Source organism: Dendroctonus ponderosae, unplaced genomic scaffold, assembly GCF_020466585.1.
Source record: "Dendroctonus ponderosae isolate FM_Combo_2020 unplaced genomic scaffold, Dpon_F_20191213v2 Dpon_F_20191213_5, whole genome shotgun sequence".
Classification (NCBI taxonomy): domain Eukaryota; kingdom Metazoa; phylum Arthropoda; class Insecta; order Coleoptera; family Curculionidae; genus Dendroctonus; species Dendroctonus ponderosae.
This window is the reverse complement of record NW_026018715.1, coordinates 13,412,596-13,431,511: the sequence shown is the minus strand read 5'-3', so window position 1 is coordinate 13,431,511 and position 18,916 is coordinate 13,412,596. Positions and strand designations below refer to the sequence as shown.

The 18,916-nt window shown below is 37.0% G+C and overlaps 1 protein-coding gene across 2 annotated transcripts in view; it reads right to left on the bottom strand.

The window, feature by feature from the left end:
- LOC109545561 overlaps window positions 1-13,972 on the bottom strand; it is a 16,939-nt gene extending 2,967 nt beyond the window's left edge. Inside the window, exons 1-5 of one of the 2 annotated variants that reach the window (XM_048666673.1) lie at window positions 13,737-13,972; window positions 5,617-5,856; window positions 1,797-1,990; window positions 1,142-1,361; window positions 958-1,087 (exon numbers count right to left, since the gene is read on the bottom strand). In XM_048666673.1, the coding sequence (XP_048522630.1) occupies window positions 958-1,087; window positions 1,142-1,361; window positions 1,797-1,990; window positions 5,617-5,856; window positions 13,737-13,805 (853 nt within the window). In that variant the 5' untranslated portion in view covers window positions 13,806-13,972. The remainder of the gene's footprint in view (window positions 1-957; window positions 1,088-1,141; window positions 1,362-1,796; window positions 1,991-5,616; window positions 5,857-13,736) is intronic. The other variant, XM_048666672.1, reaches the window with a different exon arrangement.
- Window positions 13,973-18,916: the final 4,944 nt, after the last annotated feature.

Sequence of the window (18,916 nt, the reverse complement as noted above, 5' to 3'; positions counted from 1 at the left end):
TTTGCTCATTTCTCGGAGGCAAAATGAGCAAGAACGCTCATTTGTACATCATTCTAGACAGTAAATAAATGGCCTTTTTAGAAAGGGAACCATCGATAAGGAAATATTGGCAGTTTTGTCAAAAAAGGCTTCAATTCAAGAAGTTTTAGATTTGCGTGGTTTTTTTTTGAGTCGCAAAATCCACTTGAACATGACGCTGCTTTTTTCAAGGTTTCTCAAGAACCATTTGTACCACAGAATTCGTTTTGGCATCGTTGGATAGAGAACTGAAAATTCGATTCAGTCATAACAACGTGAGTGAGGAAATTCGAGTAGTTTTGACCCAGAAAGCGAAATTTGTATAGCAGACACTTAGGTGCAAGATTATGCCAAAATTTAATGTTTTCGGTCCCGCTTTTGCTCATATCTCGGAGGCAAAAAGAGCAAGAACGCTCATTTGTACATCATTCTAGAGAGAAATAAATGGCCTTTTTAGAAAGTGAACCATCGATAAGGAAATGTTGGCAGTTTTCCAAAATCCACTTGAACATGACGTTGCTTTTTTCAAAGTTTCTCAAGAACCATTCGAGCCACAGAATTCGTTTTGGCATCGTTGGATAGAATTGAAACGTCTATTCAGTCGAAACAACGTGAGTGAGGAAATTCGAGTAGTTTTGACCCAGAAAGCGAAATTTGACTATCAGACACTTTTCAGACATGTTTTCCGTCCCGTTTTTGGTCATTTCTCGGAGGCAAAATGAGCAAGAATGCTCATTTGTACATCATTCTAGAGAGAAATAAATGGCCTTTTCAGAAAGTGATCCATGGATGTGGAATTGTTGGCAGTTTTCTCAAAAATGCTTGAATTCAAGAAGTTTTAGATCTGCGTGGTTTTTTTTTGAGTTGCAAAATCCACTTGAACATGACGCTAAACACACTTGGGACTTTCGCATACACAAGGGCAGGTGTTTAACTTACTCGGGTCAAGCACAAACACGGTATTGGCAGCCATGAGTACTCCTTCGTCATTATTTATCGCCAAAGAGTTGGAAACGTCTCCAGAGCAGGAGGGCTGCAAACAGGCACCTTTGCAAAGAGCCACATCGCACTGAAAACAGCCAAAAATGCCCCAGCTGAAACTGAAATTCCCAACTAAACTGACCTGAAAATGGACTTCTGAGCTCTCAGGGAACTTGAACATGGATCGTATCGGGGCGTCAGCAATTCCTTTGGCCTCATTGTAAGTGAATGCACCAATAGCGTCGCCTTTAGCAGGACAACCTCTTTCGTCTGTTAGAATCACGCTGGTGTTGGCCCGATTGAAGGCAAAGCAGTTCTTCACTCGAAAGCCGTATGAGCTGTCGGGTTTCGAAATTTCGATCCTAATATTAAAAAAAACGATTTATTAGTCGAAACACTTCCATTGTTAGCAAGTTTTTGCAAGGATTAAGTCGTTCCGTTATTAATGTTGGTAGTTGCTGTATTTCTTAATCGGATCCTCGGCTTTTGAATTATGTTGCGAAGCAAAGCCGGATTTTACAGATACACTTTTATTATCATTATTTATAATTGAATCTCTGAGTCCCAAATCCCCCTAGCTGCTGGGTCAAATTACTTCTTTACCTAAGGGGAACCTGCGGCAAAGTCCCAGCAACTTGGCAATGAGATGATGTTAAACAAACAATTTAAGTTTCAATAGAATGACTAGATTGTGGAAATTTGCTTTATTAAAACATCAGCAAACAAATTTCCCTTCTCTTCTTTCCGCTTTGAGGGCTTTGATTTTCATTTTTTTTTAAATATTCAATAGTAGTTACCTCAGAGTATACTGGTTACTATACACCGCTCTAGTGACTCTTCGCTCACCATCCAGCAGTTGAAGTGAAACAGGCGAAGATTGGTTTGTCTTGAACGAGGCCTTTCCGCAGGTTATCACGTAGAATTTATCGCTGGCCAACTCGAGGGTTCGGTGAATCCTCACAGCAACCGGAACTGACTTTTCTTGCGTCTTCTTTAACCGATAAAAATGGTTGAATTATCCGCGCATTTGGTGGTAATTGGAATATTCCATAAATAAATTGAGCCGAGCTAGACGAGCCGTTTCTGCCTTTATACACACTCTGCTGATCCTTTGTGCCATCAACCCATTTTGCCGGGGTATTCATCCATTTAGGCCTATCAAGATTTCATATTTTATATCTCGGCTCGCATCTAAATTAACCAATCACGATTATCGAGATTTTCTATAATAACTTTCATTTCGCCACAGTCGTTGATCAGCATGCCTACCTGCATAATTCATGCCTTATGCGAAAAATTCCTTTGTGGGAACTCTTTGCGGTAACCAGATCTATAAATTAACTGTACCAAGGAGAGAGAAAACCAAACTCCCATCTGGGAAATGAATGAAAATAAATGGCACTATTTATTGCGACACTAAAAACGTAATTGGAACTTATTAAAGTCTATTTGTCAGCTTGTTTCTTCTGGTGCTGCCGGCATTCAGTGCGTCTTCTAGGGACTTTTATGTCATTAAAGTATTACTGGAAAATTTTTCATTGCGTTTGTAGATTCCTAATTTCCTTTAGTTAATTTTTCAATAATAACCAGTGGTAATTGAATGTGAAAACAGGTGTTTTACTCACTTGTACTTTTAGCCAATTGAAGACACTTTTCACTCACGTAATAAAAATATGCCAAAAATTCAGAGAAAAGGTGATAACTATGGCACTAACCACATTCATAGAGGCGGATTTCCTCTATCGAACAGCGTTATCATTCTTTGATTGCCTGCTCTCGTTCCTAAGTGGCAAATTTTTGAAAAAGTCGCTTCAAAGAGTTTTCCCCATAGATGACAATGGTCAGGCTCGTGTTAAAAAATTCGAGAAAAGTTGGGAAAAATATTCATCAAAGCAGTAAAACCCTGTACAAATAGAACAATATTTTCTCTGTCCAATAGTTTCAAAAGCTTTCAGTTATGATTGACGAATTTTTGAATCAAATCGCGACAGACTGTGGGTACAGTAGAGATAAATTCTCGGACTTGGACTTAAAAAAATGTCATGAGTTCAAGAAAGATGTAGTAAATTTGGCAATTGGCGCATTAGTAGAGCCAACCTTTCTCTATCTGATACAGTCAATATTGAGTCATCATCTGCTTCGAGTCATAAGCGACCAATTTTTGAATTAATCCCGACAAACTGATTACAAAGTAGAGTAGTAGTGGTAGTAGACTTCTAGAAGTGAATTTTAAAAAATTCCCAGAAATTGAAGAAAACACTGTGATAAATTTATCAAACGCTGTAAAATTAGAGTCATACTTGCTCTATCAAATAGAGTTAATGCCAACTAGCACTCTGCTTCCAGTTATGATTGATCAATTTTTGAAAAAATCAAGACAAACTGTTTGCGCGGAACAGATCAATTCAGCTTTGAATTAGGAAAAATTACAAAACTTCCGGAGTCTATGGTATATTTGGCTATTTTCCTCCTCACAGCGCAATATTTCTTCAATCTAAAACAGTAACTGCCATCTCCCTATCCACTTTTATTTATCAATGACAAATTTTTGAAAAAAAATGCCACAAACGTTTTGCCCTATAGAGCTCGAATCCCGGTCTTTTAGAAAATGTAACAATTTCAGAAAAAATCGGATAAATTGGGCAATTGGCACGCTCTTAGAGCAATACTTCCTCTATCCATCGCGGTAAATTGCAACTACCTATCGAGTTCTAGGTAAAATTGACAAAGTTACAAAAAAAACTATTTTTGCGACAGGTTATTGGCAAACTTGAACTTAACAAAATGGCAAATTTTCACCAAAAATGGGGCAAATTTGGCAATTGACACACTAATAGAGCAACATTTCCTCTATCTAGAGCCACTAAAACCAACTTACTGTGAACTTCTAACTATAGTTGGCTCATTTTTGAAAAAATCGCGACTCAATATTTGCGAACTTCAGCTCGATTCTCAGACTACAATTTAAAAAAATGACAAAAACTCAGGAAAAGTCGGGTAAATTTGGCAATTGGTGCACTAATAGAGCAGTATTGGCTCTATCTAACGCCGTTAAAACCAAGCGGATATCGAACTTCCAGTTAAAATTGACGAATTTGAGAAACTCGAACTCGACAACCTGAATAGACAGTAGAGACAACTTTTGGACTTGAATTTAACAGACAGCCAAAAATTCAACAACAATTGGGCAAATTGGAAAAATTGAGCACAAAAAAGCAACATGTTCTCTATCTACACCCGTAAATAGCTACTCGCTACCCACTGCCAACTATAATAGACAAATTCTTGAAAAAATTCCGCCCGACTGTTTGCAAATTATAAATCATTCTCTCACTTTAATTTAAAAAAGTGACCAAAACCCCCCAAAAACGGTGGCAAACTTGGTACCTAATGATTCATCTCTCCTCCTTAGCAAATGGAAACAATGTTGTAAAATCCGCCCTAACAAAACGGGTCACATTTGTGTCTAATTAACAAAATTAATCAACATTGCTACCTTGAAACCAGCCAAATTTAATGGTTAAACTATCATTATAAATTGCGTCGCATTGTTCAGACGACTTCCGCAAAGACTAAAAAACTAGTCAAATATACGGGAAAATAGCCCAACATTGGGTGGCTTAATTTGCATTTATTTATGTAGCTTGAAGGTGTTGAATAGCAATTTGTGAATCACTTACTTAAGAACTGGTTTTCGCAGTGAAATTCCCACATCAGCTGGCGAAAAGGCCATTAATGCTTGATTTTTTAGCATTATAGGAAAATGAAATCGGCTAAAGATTGCCCAAGTGATTGCGGTACGTTTATAATATCTGACCTAGTAATGGTAAGCAGCTGGTCTTCAGTTAAGCGCTCTTGACCAAGCAAGGCAATTATTAAAAGACTACAATGCCTAATTCCAGTTGCCATTATCGGCGCTTTGATTGTTCGGGTACAATGCAAATTGTTGCTTAATGCACCAAAAGGATCTGCTCAAGGCGTTCGGTACCGTCTGTGTCTTCTAATCACTACAACCTAGATGGTAGTTGGCGCTAATAGCGCTAAACAATGCAAGTTGATTAGGCTTTAGAAAAGAAAGTTAACAGCAGGAAACCACGAAACATTGAAACGCCCTAAAGTGCCAGCAGATAGCCGAACAATGCAATTTTTTATTAAATCACCCATTAAATTGCTTCCTTTAGCCCATACGCAGCCGATTACATAAGTGGTGAAATCTGAATGTGGAAGGTCGAATTTCTGGGGATTTTTGCCAATTTTTTACGCTGCAGACAATGGAAAAGGGCATTGTGTTTTTCAAATGTCCTGTGGTGTGTTTCATCTTCGAAAGCCCATTCTTCAAAGTGAGTTATGCGGGCATTGGCGGCTGTTATTTACAACGCAACACGTTTATTATTAAGTCATTGTAATAACTGGGCGTATGTGACCATAAAATATGGTAATGTGCACGAAGCGACGTCACTGATGGCAATGTAAGAAACCCACAACCTATTACATGGGTTGTCTGTATTGGCTTGGATACCACACATATACAAGCACATGAATTATGGTTTGGGCGCTTCAAGTTGCATCAGAACTGGAATGCCTGAATTTATGAAAAATTTCGCCGGAATCACTTACATTATTAACGAGCAGCCCGCAATATTCTGCAGACCCTTGCGGGGCCAGCAGACTTATATTGAGGGTGACCGATTTGCCTCCATCCCCTACAGACATACAGGCTGGGGTTCTGTAGTCCCTAGCATGAATGGTTCCATGAAAAGAACTGTTGAAATTCACTCGAATGTTCATTGTGTGGTCGGCTTTACACGTGGCGCTCACTTGAGGATTGAAGTCCGTGTCTTGAAGCTGAGTCCATACCTGCAAGGAAATAAACCACTTAGTTCTCCAATCGATGGGAATTTGCTATTTTTTTGCCTTTTTACCACACTTATCTCGATACTGAATGTCCAATTAGAGATATATCGTCCGCATAAAGACGGCAATCTTTACACCAACCATATAAAGATGTTGTTACAAATCAGTATGTTGTTTAGAAATCTGCCTATCATTGAATATGCGAAGCACAATCGTAAAGTATCATTTTGTCGTTGTTGCTCACAAGGTTGCGAATTACCATATCTATTTGGCTTAGTAGGTAGATCTTAATGGGTTGAGCAAACTGCATGAGTTTTTAATCAGATGCTGGTTTTACTAAAGTAGAATTGATGGGTTTCACCCGGAATGATCGAAGCTTTTACTGAACAAAGCAATCAAGCAACACAATAGACCAAAATGTAGTGGAAAATATTTTCACCGAGTTTCCCAAGCACGAATGGGCTATTTTTCCGTCCTAGTAGGTTTTTAGTCTTTTTAAGTCCAAAGCTAAGTGCTAAACCGTTAAAATCGGCTGGTTTTAAGGTGGCAAAGTTGATTAATCGCATTTTTTTTAAATTCATTCCTGAAATGTTTGCTCTAGTTTTGTGGTACTTGCCAAATTTTCCCGATTTTTTCTGAATTTTTGGCCCTTTCTTAAATTCAAGCTTATAACTTTCTGTGCGAAAAGTCTGTAGCAATTTACACAAGTTTTCGTAAAATCGTCAATTACAATTGGAAGTAGACAGCTACTTAATATTGACGGCGTTAGATAGAGAAAATATTGCTCTAGTAGTGATCAATTGGCTAAATTTACTCGATTTTTTTCTAAAGTTTAACAGTTTTTCCAGCTCAAGTACCAGAATTGGTCTCTATGGTGCACGATCTGTATGTCGCGTTTTTTCTTTAAAATTGTCAGTTATAGCTAAAAGTAGGTAGCGAGTTGATATTAACCGTCTTAAATAGAGCTATTGCTATATTCGTGTGCAGATTCTCAAAGAAACCCAATTTTTCCTAAATTTTTATAATTTTTTAAAATTAAAGTGAGCGAATCGAGCAAAAGTTTGCAAATATTCGGTTGCGATTTAAAAAAACGCGTCAATTATAATTACAAATGTACAGTGAGTTGGTTTTAGTGGCTTTAGATAGAGGAAATGTTGCTCTATTAATGTGTCAATTGCCAAAATCGAACCATTTTTTGTGAATTTTTGGCATTTTGTTAAGTTCATATCAGAAAATCTCTACTATGCTAATAGTCTCTGGCAAAAATTGATTTTTTTTGTAAATTTGTGAATTTTAACCAGAAGTCGATAGCTAGTTGCTATTTGCGACGGTAGATAAACCAAATATTGTTCTAAGAGGGCGCCAATTGCCAAATTTATCCGATTTTTCCTGAAATTGTTATAGTCTTTAAAGCTAAAGCGCGAGAATCGATTTGTATAATGCAAAAAGGATGTGGCAATGTTTTTCAAAAATTTGTCATTGATAAGTGAAAGAAGATAAGGAGTAGGCAGTTTCTGTTTTAGATAGAAGAAATATTACACCATTAGTGTTTGCCAATTTTCAAAAAATTGTTATAGTCTTTAAAGCTAAAGCGCAAGAATCGATTTGTATAATGCAAAAAGGATGTGGCAATGTTTTTCAAAAATTTGTCATTGATAAGTGAAAAAAGATAAGGAGAAGGCAGTTTCTGTTTTAGATAGAAGAAATATTACACCATTAGTGTTTGCCAATTTTCAAAAAATTCTAAGCTGAATTGATCTCTACCGAGCAAATATTGCTCTAGTTTTACAGCCTAAATCTGAGCTAAAACTTGTTTTTGTCAATATTTCAAAAATGGTTATTTAGTTGCATTTTTTAAGAGTCGTCCTCTGAAATGTTTGCAGAATTGCGCCAGGCCTTTAGCTGTCAGGCCCCGAAATCGACCCAAAAAAACTGTTTCGACTATGTAAACTGGTGAATTTTTAGGGTTTCCCCTGTGGAAAATAATTTCTTCCTGATGTTTCAGAAGCACGAGTGGCGCGCTTATAAACCTTTTCAGAACCAAAACAATCTGAAATCTTCAACTCTTCCCATCTTTGATCGACAGTATCTTCTTTTTTATAAACTCAAACCATCCATACATTCACTTTGAAAATCTTCTTGGATTCCACCTTACACAGCGAAAAAACAAAAAATCTAAACCTTGAAAGCTATCGATCTTCGCTAAGATTTTATCGCTTCAAACCCCAATACACGTTGCAGAAAGCATTTAAAAAGTAAATATCCCCTTGTTAACCATATACAAACTATCCAAGGTTTCATACCTTTGCAAAGAATTCAGACACGAAATAGGCGTGGCAAAGTGTTTAACAATTAAGCACATTCATGAAAGTAAAAGCTCGGATTGTTTATTAATAAATTAAAAATAATACGGAATTGTTACATTGCTCCGCTACATTCTTCCGGTAAATCGAACCGAATGCAAGCAGTTTCACTTCGTCTTTTTAATTGTCTTCCGATGTCTATCTTTATTAATAATTTTTATTAATTGCAGCCATTAGGTTTTGAATAATTGTTTTCCATTAATAAAACTGGCGCAAATTGTGATTGTTAAACGACTTTGCAATGAAGATTGTGCAACTTTAATTTAACTAATTTGCTAAAAGTTTCAACGATTTCAACGAGCAAAGTGGAAATTTGCATATCCAAAGAACATTGATAGACTTGGGCAATTTGAGCTTACCAGTTGATAAGCGCTGGGCTTGTGAGTCTTTGGAGCTTTAAAAAACCCAATAATTATCGACGCATTTAGCGATTATCTTCAGGAATTTAGGTTACAGAATTTGCTATTAAAACGTGCCATAACGCCGGAACAAATACAAAGTACGGAGAATTGACGTGCCCGAATAAAAATGAGTAATATTACGGTGTTGTCCTCTCGTTCCTTGCATCGTCAATGAGGCGTAACACATTTTCTAATAGCGGTATATCTATATCTTCTATTAGCATTACTAAATCGTACGCAATATCTGCAGGTCTTGCCACATTGGCTGGCCAATGCCAATGTAGCTGGAATTGAAGCTCAAACCGATGAAGCAACCGAAAATTTTCATACAACGCACAAATCGAGATCACTAAAACCCGATTTCCAACAATTACAGACTGCCGATATTAATAAATTATTACACAAACTGGAACGTGCGATGTTCAATGTTATCTAACATTAGAATGTTGTTAATTTCCTGCCGGTGAAAGTGGCAAGTTTCGGCACAAACAATTAACAACAATTTATTACAGTTTTGTTGTCCGCTACAGCCGCTATTATTTGTTCGGTTTATTGGCGTTATTTAATCGAATTTGCATTAATGCAGCTGGACCTGCCCATATATCTACGAATATTTACTAGCAGGAAAATTATAGAGAACTTCTTGTAACGCGGGTGTGCAAGGCACAAAACATACATTAGAATTTAATTCGTTTTACTTTCAAATAATTTCTTTTCAGGGTTGATGCCAGTTGGCCTTAAGCTTTCCCAGTTAATTCCAACTGGACCAAATCCCATTTTTGAAGCTTAATATTGAAGACAAGAAATTGAAATATTTTAATCTGCGAAGGTATCAAGTTCGAACGCAGCAACGCTCTGGCCATCTTACCTCTCTCATAAAATCCTATGTGTGCGTGTGAGATAACCGATGTGTAATGCGTTCCTGAATGTAAACTGCAGTTGTGTGGTTTAACTGATTTCAGTCAGATTACGATCAGCCAAAGTGACTGGAGAACTGAAGATATCAACCGCGTCAACTAGCGAAACGTGAGGGCAAAAATCCAGGCGAAGAAGGCATAATAACAAATTCTTGTTTGGTTGGTTTTGTAAATGATAATTTGTTTCAAGTGTTTGGTTTTTCAAAATATTGCTGCCTTTTTGATGTTACGGCATTTTTAAATTGCCATCTTTTGTTGCATTTGTTTTCAACTATATTTGTTGGCTATTTGTTGGACGTATTAATGATTGTTTCACATTTTTGGTTCTGTGGTTTCTTCTTCAATGGTCGTTTGCATTTTTGTTCCAATTGTAAAATTAACAGTTCTTTTCGGCAGGCGAGAATCAGCATTATATTATTCTTTGCCACTTGCTGACTTGCCGTGTAAGTTTCTTCTCCTTGGCCGTCTGCTTGAGATTTTGAAACTTTTGGGCATTGAAAAAATCTGCATTTGGAAGTCATTTTTGAACATTTCTCATTTTTAAATCCATTTTTCCTGTTTCAAGTGGCTCAATCGGCAAAATCCCAGCCGGATTTAAGAAACGTTTTGTTCTTACGTTGCCGATGTATGAATAACAAATCAAATTATTTAAATAACAATAAATTTTACACAAAACGTGTTTCTTTCAACCCAAAACCGGCTCCGAGCTTTGAAAAATTTTGATTGGAGAAATTTATTGATTCATTAGCCTCAAGTTCAAGGGGGTTCAAAGCAGTTTATTCAGCAACCAAACTCATGAGTTCCTGAATGTTTTTTTGGAACTTTTCTCGATTTAAGCCAAATTTTCGGTCCAATTGATCAGTTTTATAACAGGTAACTGAAGGCAAAAAAACGAGGCTAAATCAATAATATAGATTAACCACCACGCAACGAAATCTGTTATCTCCGATTTCATAGACATTTCTTGGTTACTATAACTGGTCACGACTGATATTTGTATGTCAAGATTGTTGCATAAGAATCCTGGCCTGGGTAAGGTCGAATTAAAATACCAATTCCGTTTACATGATACTGTAGTTTTAATCTGGCAGGTTTTTTCATCATCAGGGCCCAAGCGCTTCCAAGAACGTCCAAATAGAACTCTGCAACTAAATGTTGCAACTGGTCGAAAATTGCCAAATTCTGTATTAAATTTCAACCAAAAAAACCCATTTGGGTGGCAGAAGAAGTGATTTATTTTCACACAGTAGTGGTTTAAACGAGCAGTTACTGCACAAATTTCTCTTCCGGCTCTGAGCAAACGAATAGACCAAATTAACAACAGTTACTAAGCCTGTAATTTTCATTTCAATAGTTACTGTCTTAACGCATCAGGATTTAATAACAAAAAACAGTTCCTGCAAAGTTCAGTAGCTCGGAAGACTGAACTAATGACCAACGTAAAATGGACAATAAATCTCAGGAAAGGTATGCTCCAATTAATTGATGAATTGCGTGCACTGTTTACTGGAACAAGGTGTTTAATGAAATGTACATATTCGGATTTAATGCAGCTTAAAGAGTTTTATTTCCCATAACTTTCCAAATTGTCTAGATCTTTTTATTGTGAACGTAAACTGCTCAACAAAATGAAGCAAAATAACACAACCGAATTTGCCCTAAAAAACTGCATGAAGTTTTTTAGGTAAATGCATGAAGTTTAGGATTTTTTCTATCGTTAGTCAATGTTTTTGGTAAAAATTAAGCACCTCGGATTAACTGTCTGCAACATACGAAAAATGCAAAATTTTGCAATGTTTAACATGCTTCTAGTTGAACAAAAAGGTTTTTTTTGTTCGAAACCGTTCGAACACTCCAATCCTCCAAATGGCATTTTCCCATTCAATTGGTGCATAAACTTCACTATCTTTGTGAAGGAGAATTAAAATTAAAAACTGGATTTTATGTTTTTTCTCGAATACGTTAGCCGAAAAGCGTGACTTTCAATCCAAATACCACAATTGGGGAGATTAAATAGACGTTTTTTTGCCTCAAACTACGCAAAAATTGCGCGTCGATAACACCAATTAACCGCTTTAATTCAGGTTGGTGCCGAAAAAAGCTCAGAAAGCTTCCTTCTTAATTGCCACACAGATTTTTTTGATTTCTGCTGATTTTTTATCAGTTGATGCTTCAGAAGCTCATTTTAGGCTTCAAACTACATGAGTAACGTCCTTCAGAATCCGCACTCAGAAAAATCCTGCCAAGGCTGCAAAGGCTCAAATAACGCGACTTGATCCTGAACTGAGACTTAAACGTGAATTATCACAGATTTTTGTAGATTTTTGATAATTTAGTGGCTTTAATGCTCACGTAGCTAAAAAAACGTTCAAGGGAGCCTCAGTACTTTTTAGTGTTGCTTGTACCACGCTCAAGGGAGGCTCAAATTAAGAGGATTAAAACTATTTCATTTCAAACTTCAGTACAAATAATTGTGATCCTTAGTGAAAATATTTCCTGATTTTCTAGTTCAATTGGTAAATAAATTAGTTTGCGTTGGAACTTTCACCAATTTTGCATTGTTTCCTTTGCCACCCTGTAAAAACTTTGCTGGCGCACCAACTTTTTGCAAAACCACGCACTCACCAAGGAAGAACTGCACCAAATAACGCTTCAAACAGAAACCAAATCGCTTGAAACAATCAGAATTTATGCAGTTCCAAACTTAATCCAAACTTGCCAGTTTATATTGATTCTGGCAATTGAACAATTTGAAAATTTGCATAAAATCTTCCAGCAAAGTTTAGTTTCAATTTCATACCCAATTATTCGGTAAATACTTTGGCTCATTAAATTAAGGCTTATCGACTAATTGAAGCTCGGATGAAAACCGAAAGTTTGAACAAGTGCAAAGTCATGTTTCACTTGGTTTCTTCCTAAAAAAAATGCATTAGAAAGCAATCACTATCTGTGTTTAAAGAGTTTGGCTTTCGCAGCTCAAACTGGTGAGTTTCTTTGTGAAATTTTTCTGCCCGGAGGTCTAAAGACCCAAAAATTCATCAGCTTCTTTGTTGGCGGCTAAAATACACTTTCCTATTTGAATGCTTTGTATACAGAAATTTTAATGAAATGTTTAAAGCAATTAATCATGAAGACTGAAATTTTAATTATTTCATGACTACTCATCAAGGATGAAATATCGCGGCTTTTAACGTGGGATATTGACAGTATTGAGTGGTTTATCGTTCAAAATTCATTGTGGAATCTTCAACTATTTGTAAATATGAAACATTCAATCAACCGCGTATGTTATGGAGATAGTATTAATCGGTTTCATTTGAACAAATTCCGGGCTTTATGGCTTTGAATAATTCATAAACCAATTAGATAGAGTGTAATAAACGCGCGAACAACCAGTGGCTTTCAAGCATGTTTCGCTAAGCTCTAGGGTTGATTCCAAAATTCTGGCAAAGCTGGTGGATTTTCTGGAAGAATTCCAAAGTGCTGCTTTAGTAACTGGAACAGCTAACAGATTTGGATCAATAAAAACCATCCAATTTGAGCTTAATATGGCATGTCCTTTCGCATTCCAACCGTAACATCTGCGTCACATAACATATTGATGAACAAACAGTATCCTGTTGTTAGTCAGTTATTGAATAATTTTGAACATTTTACCCAGAATTCTCAGGCTCTTCTTAATTAACTCATTATTTGCTTTTCTTAGACACACTCAGCGTTTGGTGACTTCATTTCGGCGGATGCAAATTTTGGACTCTTAGTCACAAAAAAACCCGGAGCCCAAGTTGAAATATTTTCAAACTGAGCATCGTTTTTCTCCGTTTGGTCATGTTCACAACAAATATGCAAATAGCGCGCTTAAATAAAAACTTTCAATTGTTAAAAGGCGTCTCGGTTAATCTGCTGGTGGTTTAAATGTACCATCAACCAGCAGACTTGCAATGTTGTAACCTACTGTTGGACCGAAAGCTCATTTTGGTGCAAAACAAACAGAATTAACTGTAGTTCTGCGTTCAGTTTTATTTCATCCGATCACGTCTGCACCGAAACCGGAAGCATCGAAGTCATTTGGGCGAGGATGCAAATTGTTGAACATGGTTTTAATATGCATGATCAACGTCGAGCTCGAAAACATATAAAACCTGCATTATAAGTGCAACATAGAATCAACTGAAGGTGAAAGTAGTGCACTGGCGACTTACCAAAGGGACGAACCCGATGAAGAAGTAAGCCCCAATGGGGAATATCCATTTGGTGCAAGTCCGCGCCATATTCGTAGTTGGCACCGCACACAGAACAATTGAAAATGCACCGACGAGCAACCAATCACATGTCAATATTTCGAAATTTCAAACAAAAGCTACCGAACGGCCAGCATTGCAAGAGTTTGGTACCGCGAATGGTTGCGCGATTGCTTTGGGTTCCTCGCCTAACTGAGAGTTGAATTCTCCCAACCCATTGGGTATAGGCATGGGCTGGGGAATGTTGTCGATCTTCTACAGGGGAAACTGGCTCTTGATGAAGGAATGTTGCTCATTACTACTTCAGTCTAATTCACTGTCTTTGTTTTACGATGGATGGTTCAGAAGTAGGTTCAATTTATGTTTGGTGTTCGAGTTTATTCATTTATTCTCCAGTATTTTGCAGATTTTGTTGCTCCAAGTACCTCTATTTCGTTTTAAGTTTTTCAGTATTTTAGTATTGCCTTGTGCGCTCCTCAAGAATTATTCTCCATTCCAGTTGTTTCTATTTGTGTCTTCTTAACTTCTCAAACCCCCTCAATTTTTCTTCATTGTGGTTCAAGTTTACTTAATTCGGTTTCGTACGCTATGTTCTTTTGCTTTTTCTTATTTGCCTCTTTTCCGCTTCTCAAACCCTAGAAATATGTTATTCTCAGGTTGAATTTTATTTGAACGAATTATTTTCTCTTCTTTTGTCGCTTCTTGTTTGCCTCTTTTTAACACCGCAAATTCTCTCGATTTCTTCCTCGTCACTGTTCAATTTTACTTCAACGGTTTCATTCGTGATCTTCACTTTTTTGGTTTCCATTATTCTTGTCTTGACTCCTCAAATTCTTTTCATGTTTTATTCTTTGATGTTTCATTTGACTTCAACAGTTTCGTTTCCTATTTTCTCATCTTTTATAGCTTCTTACTTGTCTCGGCTTGACCGCCTACATCTTCTCAATTTCTTTGTCTTTACAGTTAAATTTTAGTTCAACGGTTTCATTCACTGAACTTTTTTATTGTTGTTCCCATTTGCCTTTTTTGACTCCTCAAAACCTTTCGATTTCTTCTTCTTTGGCTTTAGATTTTGCTTGAACGGATTCATTCATTATACTCTCTTGTTTTTGGCTTATTTGTGTCTCTTCCTAACCGCGCAAATTCTCTAGAAATTTCCTTCTTTACAGCTCAATTTTACTTCAACGGTTTTATCCTCCATCTCTTTCTTTTTTGCTTATATTTGTTTCTTCTCGCCTCCACAAACTCTATCGATGTTTTCTTCTTTGATGTTGAATTATACTTCAGGTGTTTCATTTTTTATTTGCTTATCTTTTGTCGTTTCTTATTTTTCTCTTCTTAACCGCGCAAATCTTTTCGATTTCTACTTTGTTACTGTTCAGTTCAGTTTGCAGTTTTACTTGAACGGTTTCATTCGTTATCTTTCCTCTTTTCTGAACCGCGCAAATCTTCTAGATTTTACTGCTCAATTTTATATCAACGATTTCATTCATTATCTTATTTTTTTGTCTCTTCTGAACTGCTCAAACCCCGTAAACATTTTCTGATTTGATGTTCAATTTTACTTCAACGGGATCTTCTTCTGCTGTCTCTTATTTGTCTCTTTTTGACTACTCAAAGTTTTGCGATTCCTTCTACCTTCAGTTTCAATTTTCCTTAAACACTTTTATTCCTTATTGTTTCTAGTTTTCTAACTTCTTCTTTGACTGTTCTTAATTCCGCAAATCCTTTCGATTTATATTTACTTACTATTCAATTTTACCTTAATGGTTTTATACATCATCTTCTCTTTTTCTGATGCATCTGTTTGCATTTGCCTTTTTTGAGTCGTCAATCCCTTTCGGTTGTTTCTTCTTTGAGGTTCAGTTATACTCAAACGTTTTCCTTCCTTATTTCTTCTTGTTTCGAAGCTTTTTTATCTCTTCATATCGCGCAAATCCCCTAAATTTTTACTTTTCTACTGCTCAATGTTACTTCAAAGGTTTTATTCATTTTCCTCTGCTTTGATGTTCAATTTTACTTCAACCGTTTTATTTACTATATTCGTTTGGTGTTTCTTATGTGCCTCTTTTTGACTCATCAAATCCTTTTCAAACACCCTCGATTTTTTCAACTTTGTTGTTCAAATTAACCTCAACGGCTTTATTTGTTATCTTCTTTTGCAGTTTCTTATTTGTCCTTTTTTAATTTTGAAAACACTTTCGACTTGTTCTTCTTTGAGATTCAATTTTACCCGAACGGTTTTGTTCCTGATTGTGTAGCTTCTTATTTGCATCTTTAAAACCGTACAAATTCTCAAAATTTTTTGTTCGGTACTGTTAAATTTAACTTCAACAGTTTCATTCAATAAATTATCACTTTTTGTTGCTCTCACTTGCATCTTTTTCCATTTCTTCTTCTTTGAGGTTCAATTTTACTTAAACGGTTCTATTCCTTATTTCTTCCACTTTTGTAGCATATTTTGGTCTTTTCGTAACCGCGGAAATCGTTTCGATTCCTTCTTTTTTACTGTTCAATTTTATATCAATTCAATTTCAGTAGTTTTGTGTATATTAAGTTTCCTGTCATTGTCCTGCAGTTTGTTCGGCACTTTATTGAGGTATTAACGAAGATTTCACTCATTTTTCGAAATGATTACAGTGTCGTCCGCAAAAAATAGACACTGTGTCAACCGCTCATTCTAAGTTCGTGTCTTTCGCTCTTCTAATATTGATTTTCCGCTAATTTTTATTGGAAATATCTGATCTTCTTCTAGCGATTTCTTCGTGTATATTTGTTGGTTAATTGCTGCCGCTCATGTGTGATTTTCGCAGTTTCTAATTTAAAATGTTTTAATACAGTGATTGCAGTCTTTTCATCTGCGATTTTAAGAAATCGGAACGATGTTTCAATATCTTACTCTAAACATTCTTCACAACTGAACTCTTATTTATTTTTGTGATTTCTTTAGCATAATTTGATGATTTGTGGCTAATTACGTTTCGTATAGTTTCATCTACATGGTCAGTTTGTATTTGTTCTATATTATCATCTCCTGTCGTTGCTTATGTTTCTCTAGATTTTCTCTTGTAGTTAGTTGAAGGAACTTGAAAGGCAATTTCTGAGAGTGCCAGAATTTTGAGTCCTCAACAGTGACCCAATGGAAGTTTTTCGATAATCAACATCTAAACCGAAAGGAAAATATCGACAATCTGGTCTGCAATTTTCCCGCACTGGGGCGCTAACGCATGTCTTACGAAACAGCGCTTTCCTGCTTAGTTCAGTTTCACCCTTGCGTGTGTCAGCTTCGGTTTCCACCCTCCGGGCATCGTGAATCTTGCATTTTTCGATCAAAAGTTGCGATTTCCAGGCCCGAATCTCGCCGAGGAAAAGTAAGTATTTTTGTTGCATCATTCTCCTACTGAAGACCGTATTAAATCATCTCAAGTTGCATCTTTAACATTCCGAAAACGCTAGCAAAAATGCCTGGATTAGCACTGGAATAGCAGATAGAGCAGACCAGCAGGCGACCAATTGAACTTTTAAAAGCCTCAGCAAGTTGGGGAAGAATCAACTAGTTAGGTTATGGAAGCGCGTATGTAGACCTGGATCAATAGGGGGTTGGAGAAGCCATCCCCACACTGGAGGGGCGAAAAGCATTGGCGCGGACTCAAAATCGGACCTAAAGGCCTAATTAACTTTTCAGTTATCTTGATCCGAAATATTAATCACCGCACTTAACTCGAGGATGGCGTGAATTATCGGGTCTTTTTTTTGGAATGTTCGCAAAAATTGCCTAACTTTAATTAGTCAGGATTGATTCTCAGAAAATGCTGTTCTTCTACACGTCCGAATTCAATGATTAGGTGACCCCATAAGGTTTTTGTTGGCAAAACAAAGTTCTAATCTGCATCACTTTTGCCTAAACTCAGCAAAGGTTTTTATACAAACACACGCCTGCACGGAAAGACGCAGTGGGCTGATCCAAATTCTTGAAAAGATCTGACGCTCTGGAGGAACATTCCTCCAAAAAGTGAAGCACCAGCTAGGAATCCTCCAGCAGTTGATACTCTTGAGGCTTCTTCTCCCCAGACTGCAAGGCCTGCAATAGAGAACAATTTCCTCAAAATCCTCCAGTTAAAGCTCGTAGGACACTCAAACTCAAGCAAAAGATAGAAACTTCAATCTACCTCAACCTCGTTCTTCGCACCAATCACATGGTCCAGGTTTCGCACGACTTGATCCATGTGTTTGGTCTGTTCTTCAATTTTTCCTCAAAGCTCGCCCACACTTCGGCTAATTTTGAGTCTCTGCGTCCCTCTAAGGAGGACCAATCTTTGCTTGCCCTGAAAAGGACCAGAATAAGGAAAAGGGTTGAAGAATGGTGAATAGTTCAGCTATGTAAGAGTGTGGCAAGAAATCGTCACTCGTGAAGATCGATATTTGCCTTTTTACTTCCCTGTACTCAAGTAATTGCGCTCTCATTACACTTTCATCCAATTCTGCCGCAATTTGCCCTTAGCGTCACCAGAAAGCAGGCCAAACGAGGTGAAAACCGATGTAAAAGCAGATCGCAAGCTTTTGCCTTCGTAATCCAGATATTTGCCTAAGTTGAGGGAATATTGCGATAGAATTTAACGAAATTATTATCTACCAAGCGATTTAGTGTCGGTCGTTTGAACAATCGGCGTGTTTTACATTGCAGGGCATCAAGTAAATTTAAACTATTTCTCCCATTCAGGAACGCATCTGGCATCGATTGTCTTACTCGCACCCATAGGCGTGTACGAGAGAGTCAAGATGCCCCGCACCTTGCTGCGTTCCAACTTGATACCTTCAGCGCTAAAATGCACAATCCTTGTTTCTGGAAACTATCAACTTTCGGAAAGGAGAAATTTGGCTAAAACATTATTTTGCGAAGTCCCGGATGATGAAAACTCCTTGCAGATTTAATATGAGTTTTACATCAAAAAAGCCAATAGCGAAACCTATAAAGTCTCAAGTATCAAGTCTACATGGTACACAACGGCAAAAGTGTTCCAGAAAAAAAATAAAATAAGATGAACTCAACATTAACCCATTTACACTGTGGGAAAGGGACGAATGAGTTGAAATATCCGCAGATGTACGTAAAACAATCCAAAGCTACAGCTAGATTCTGC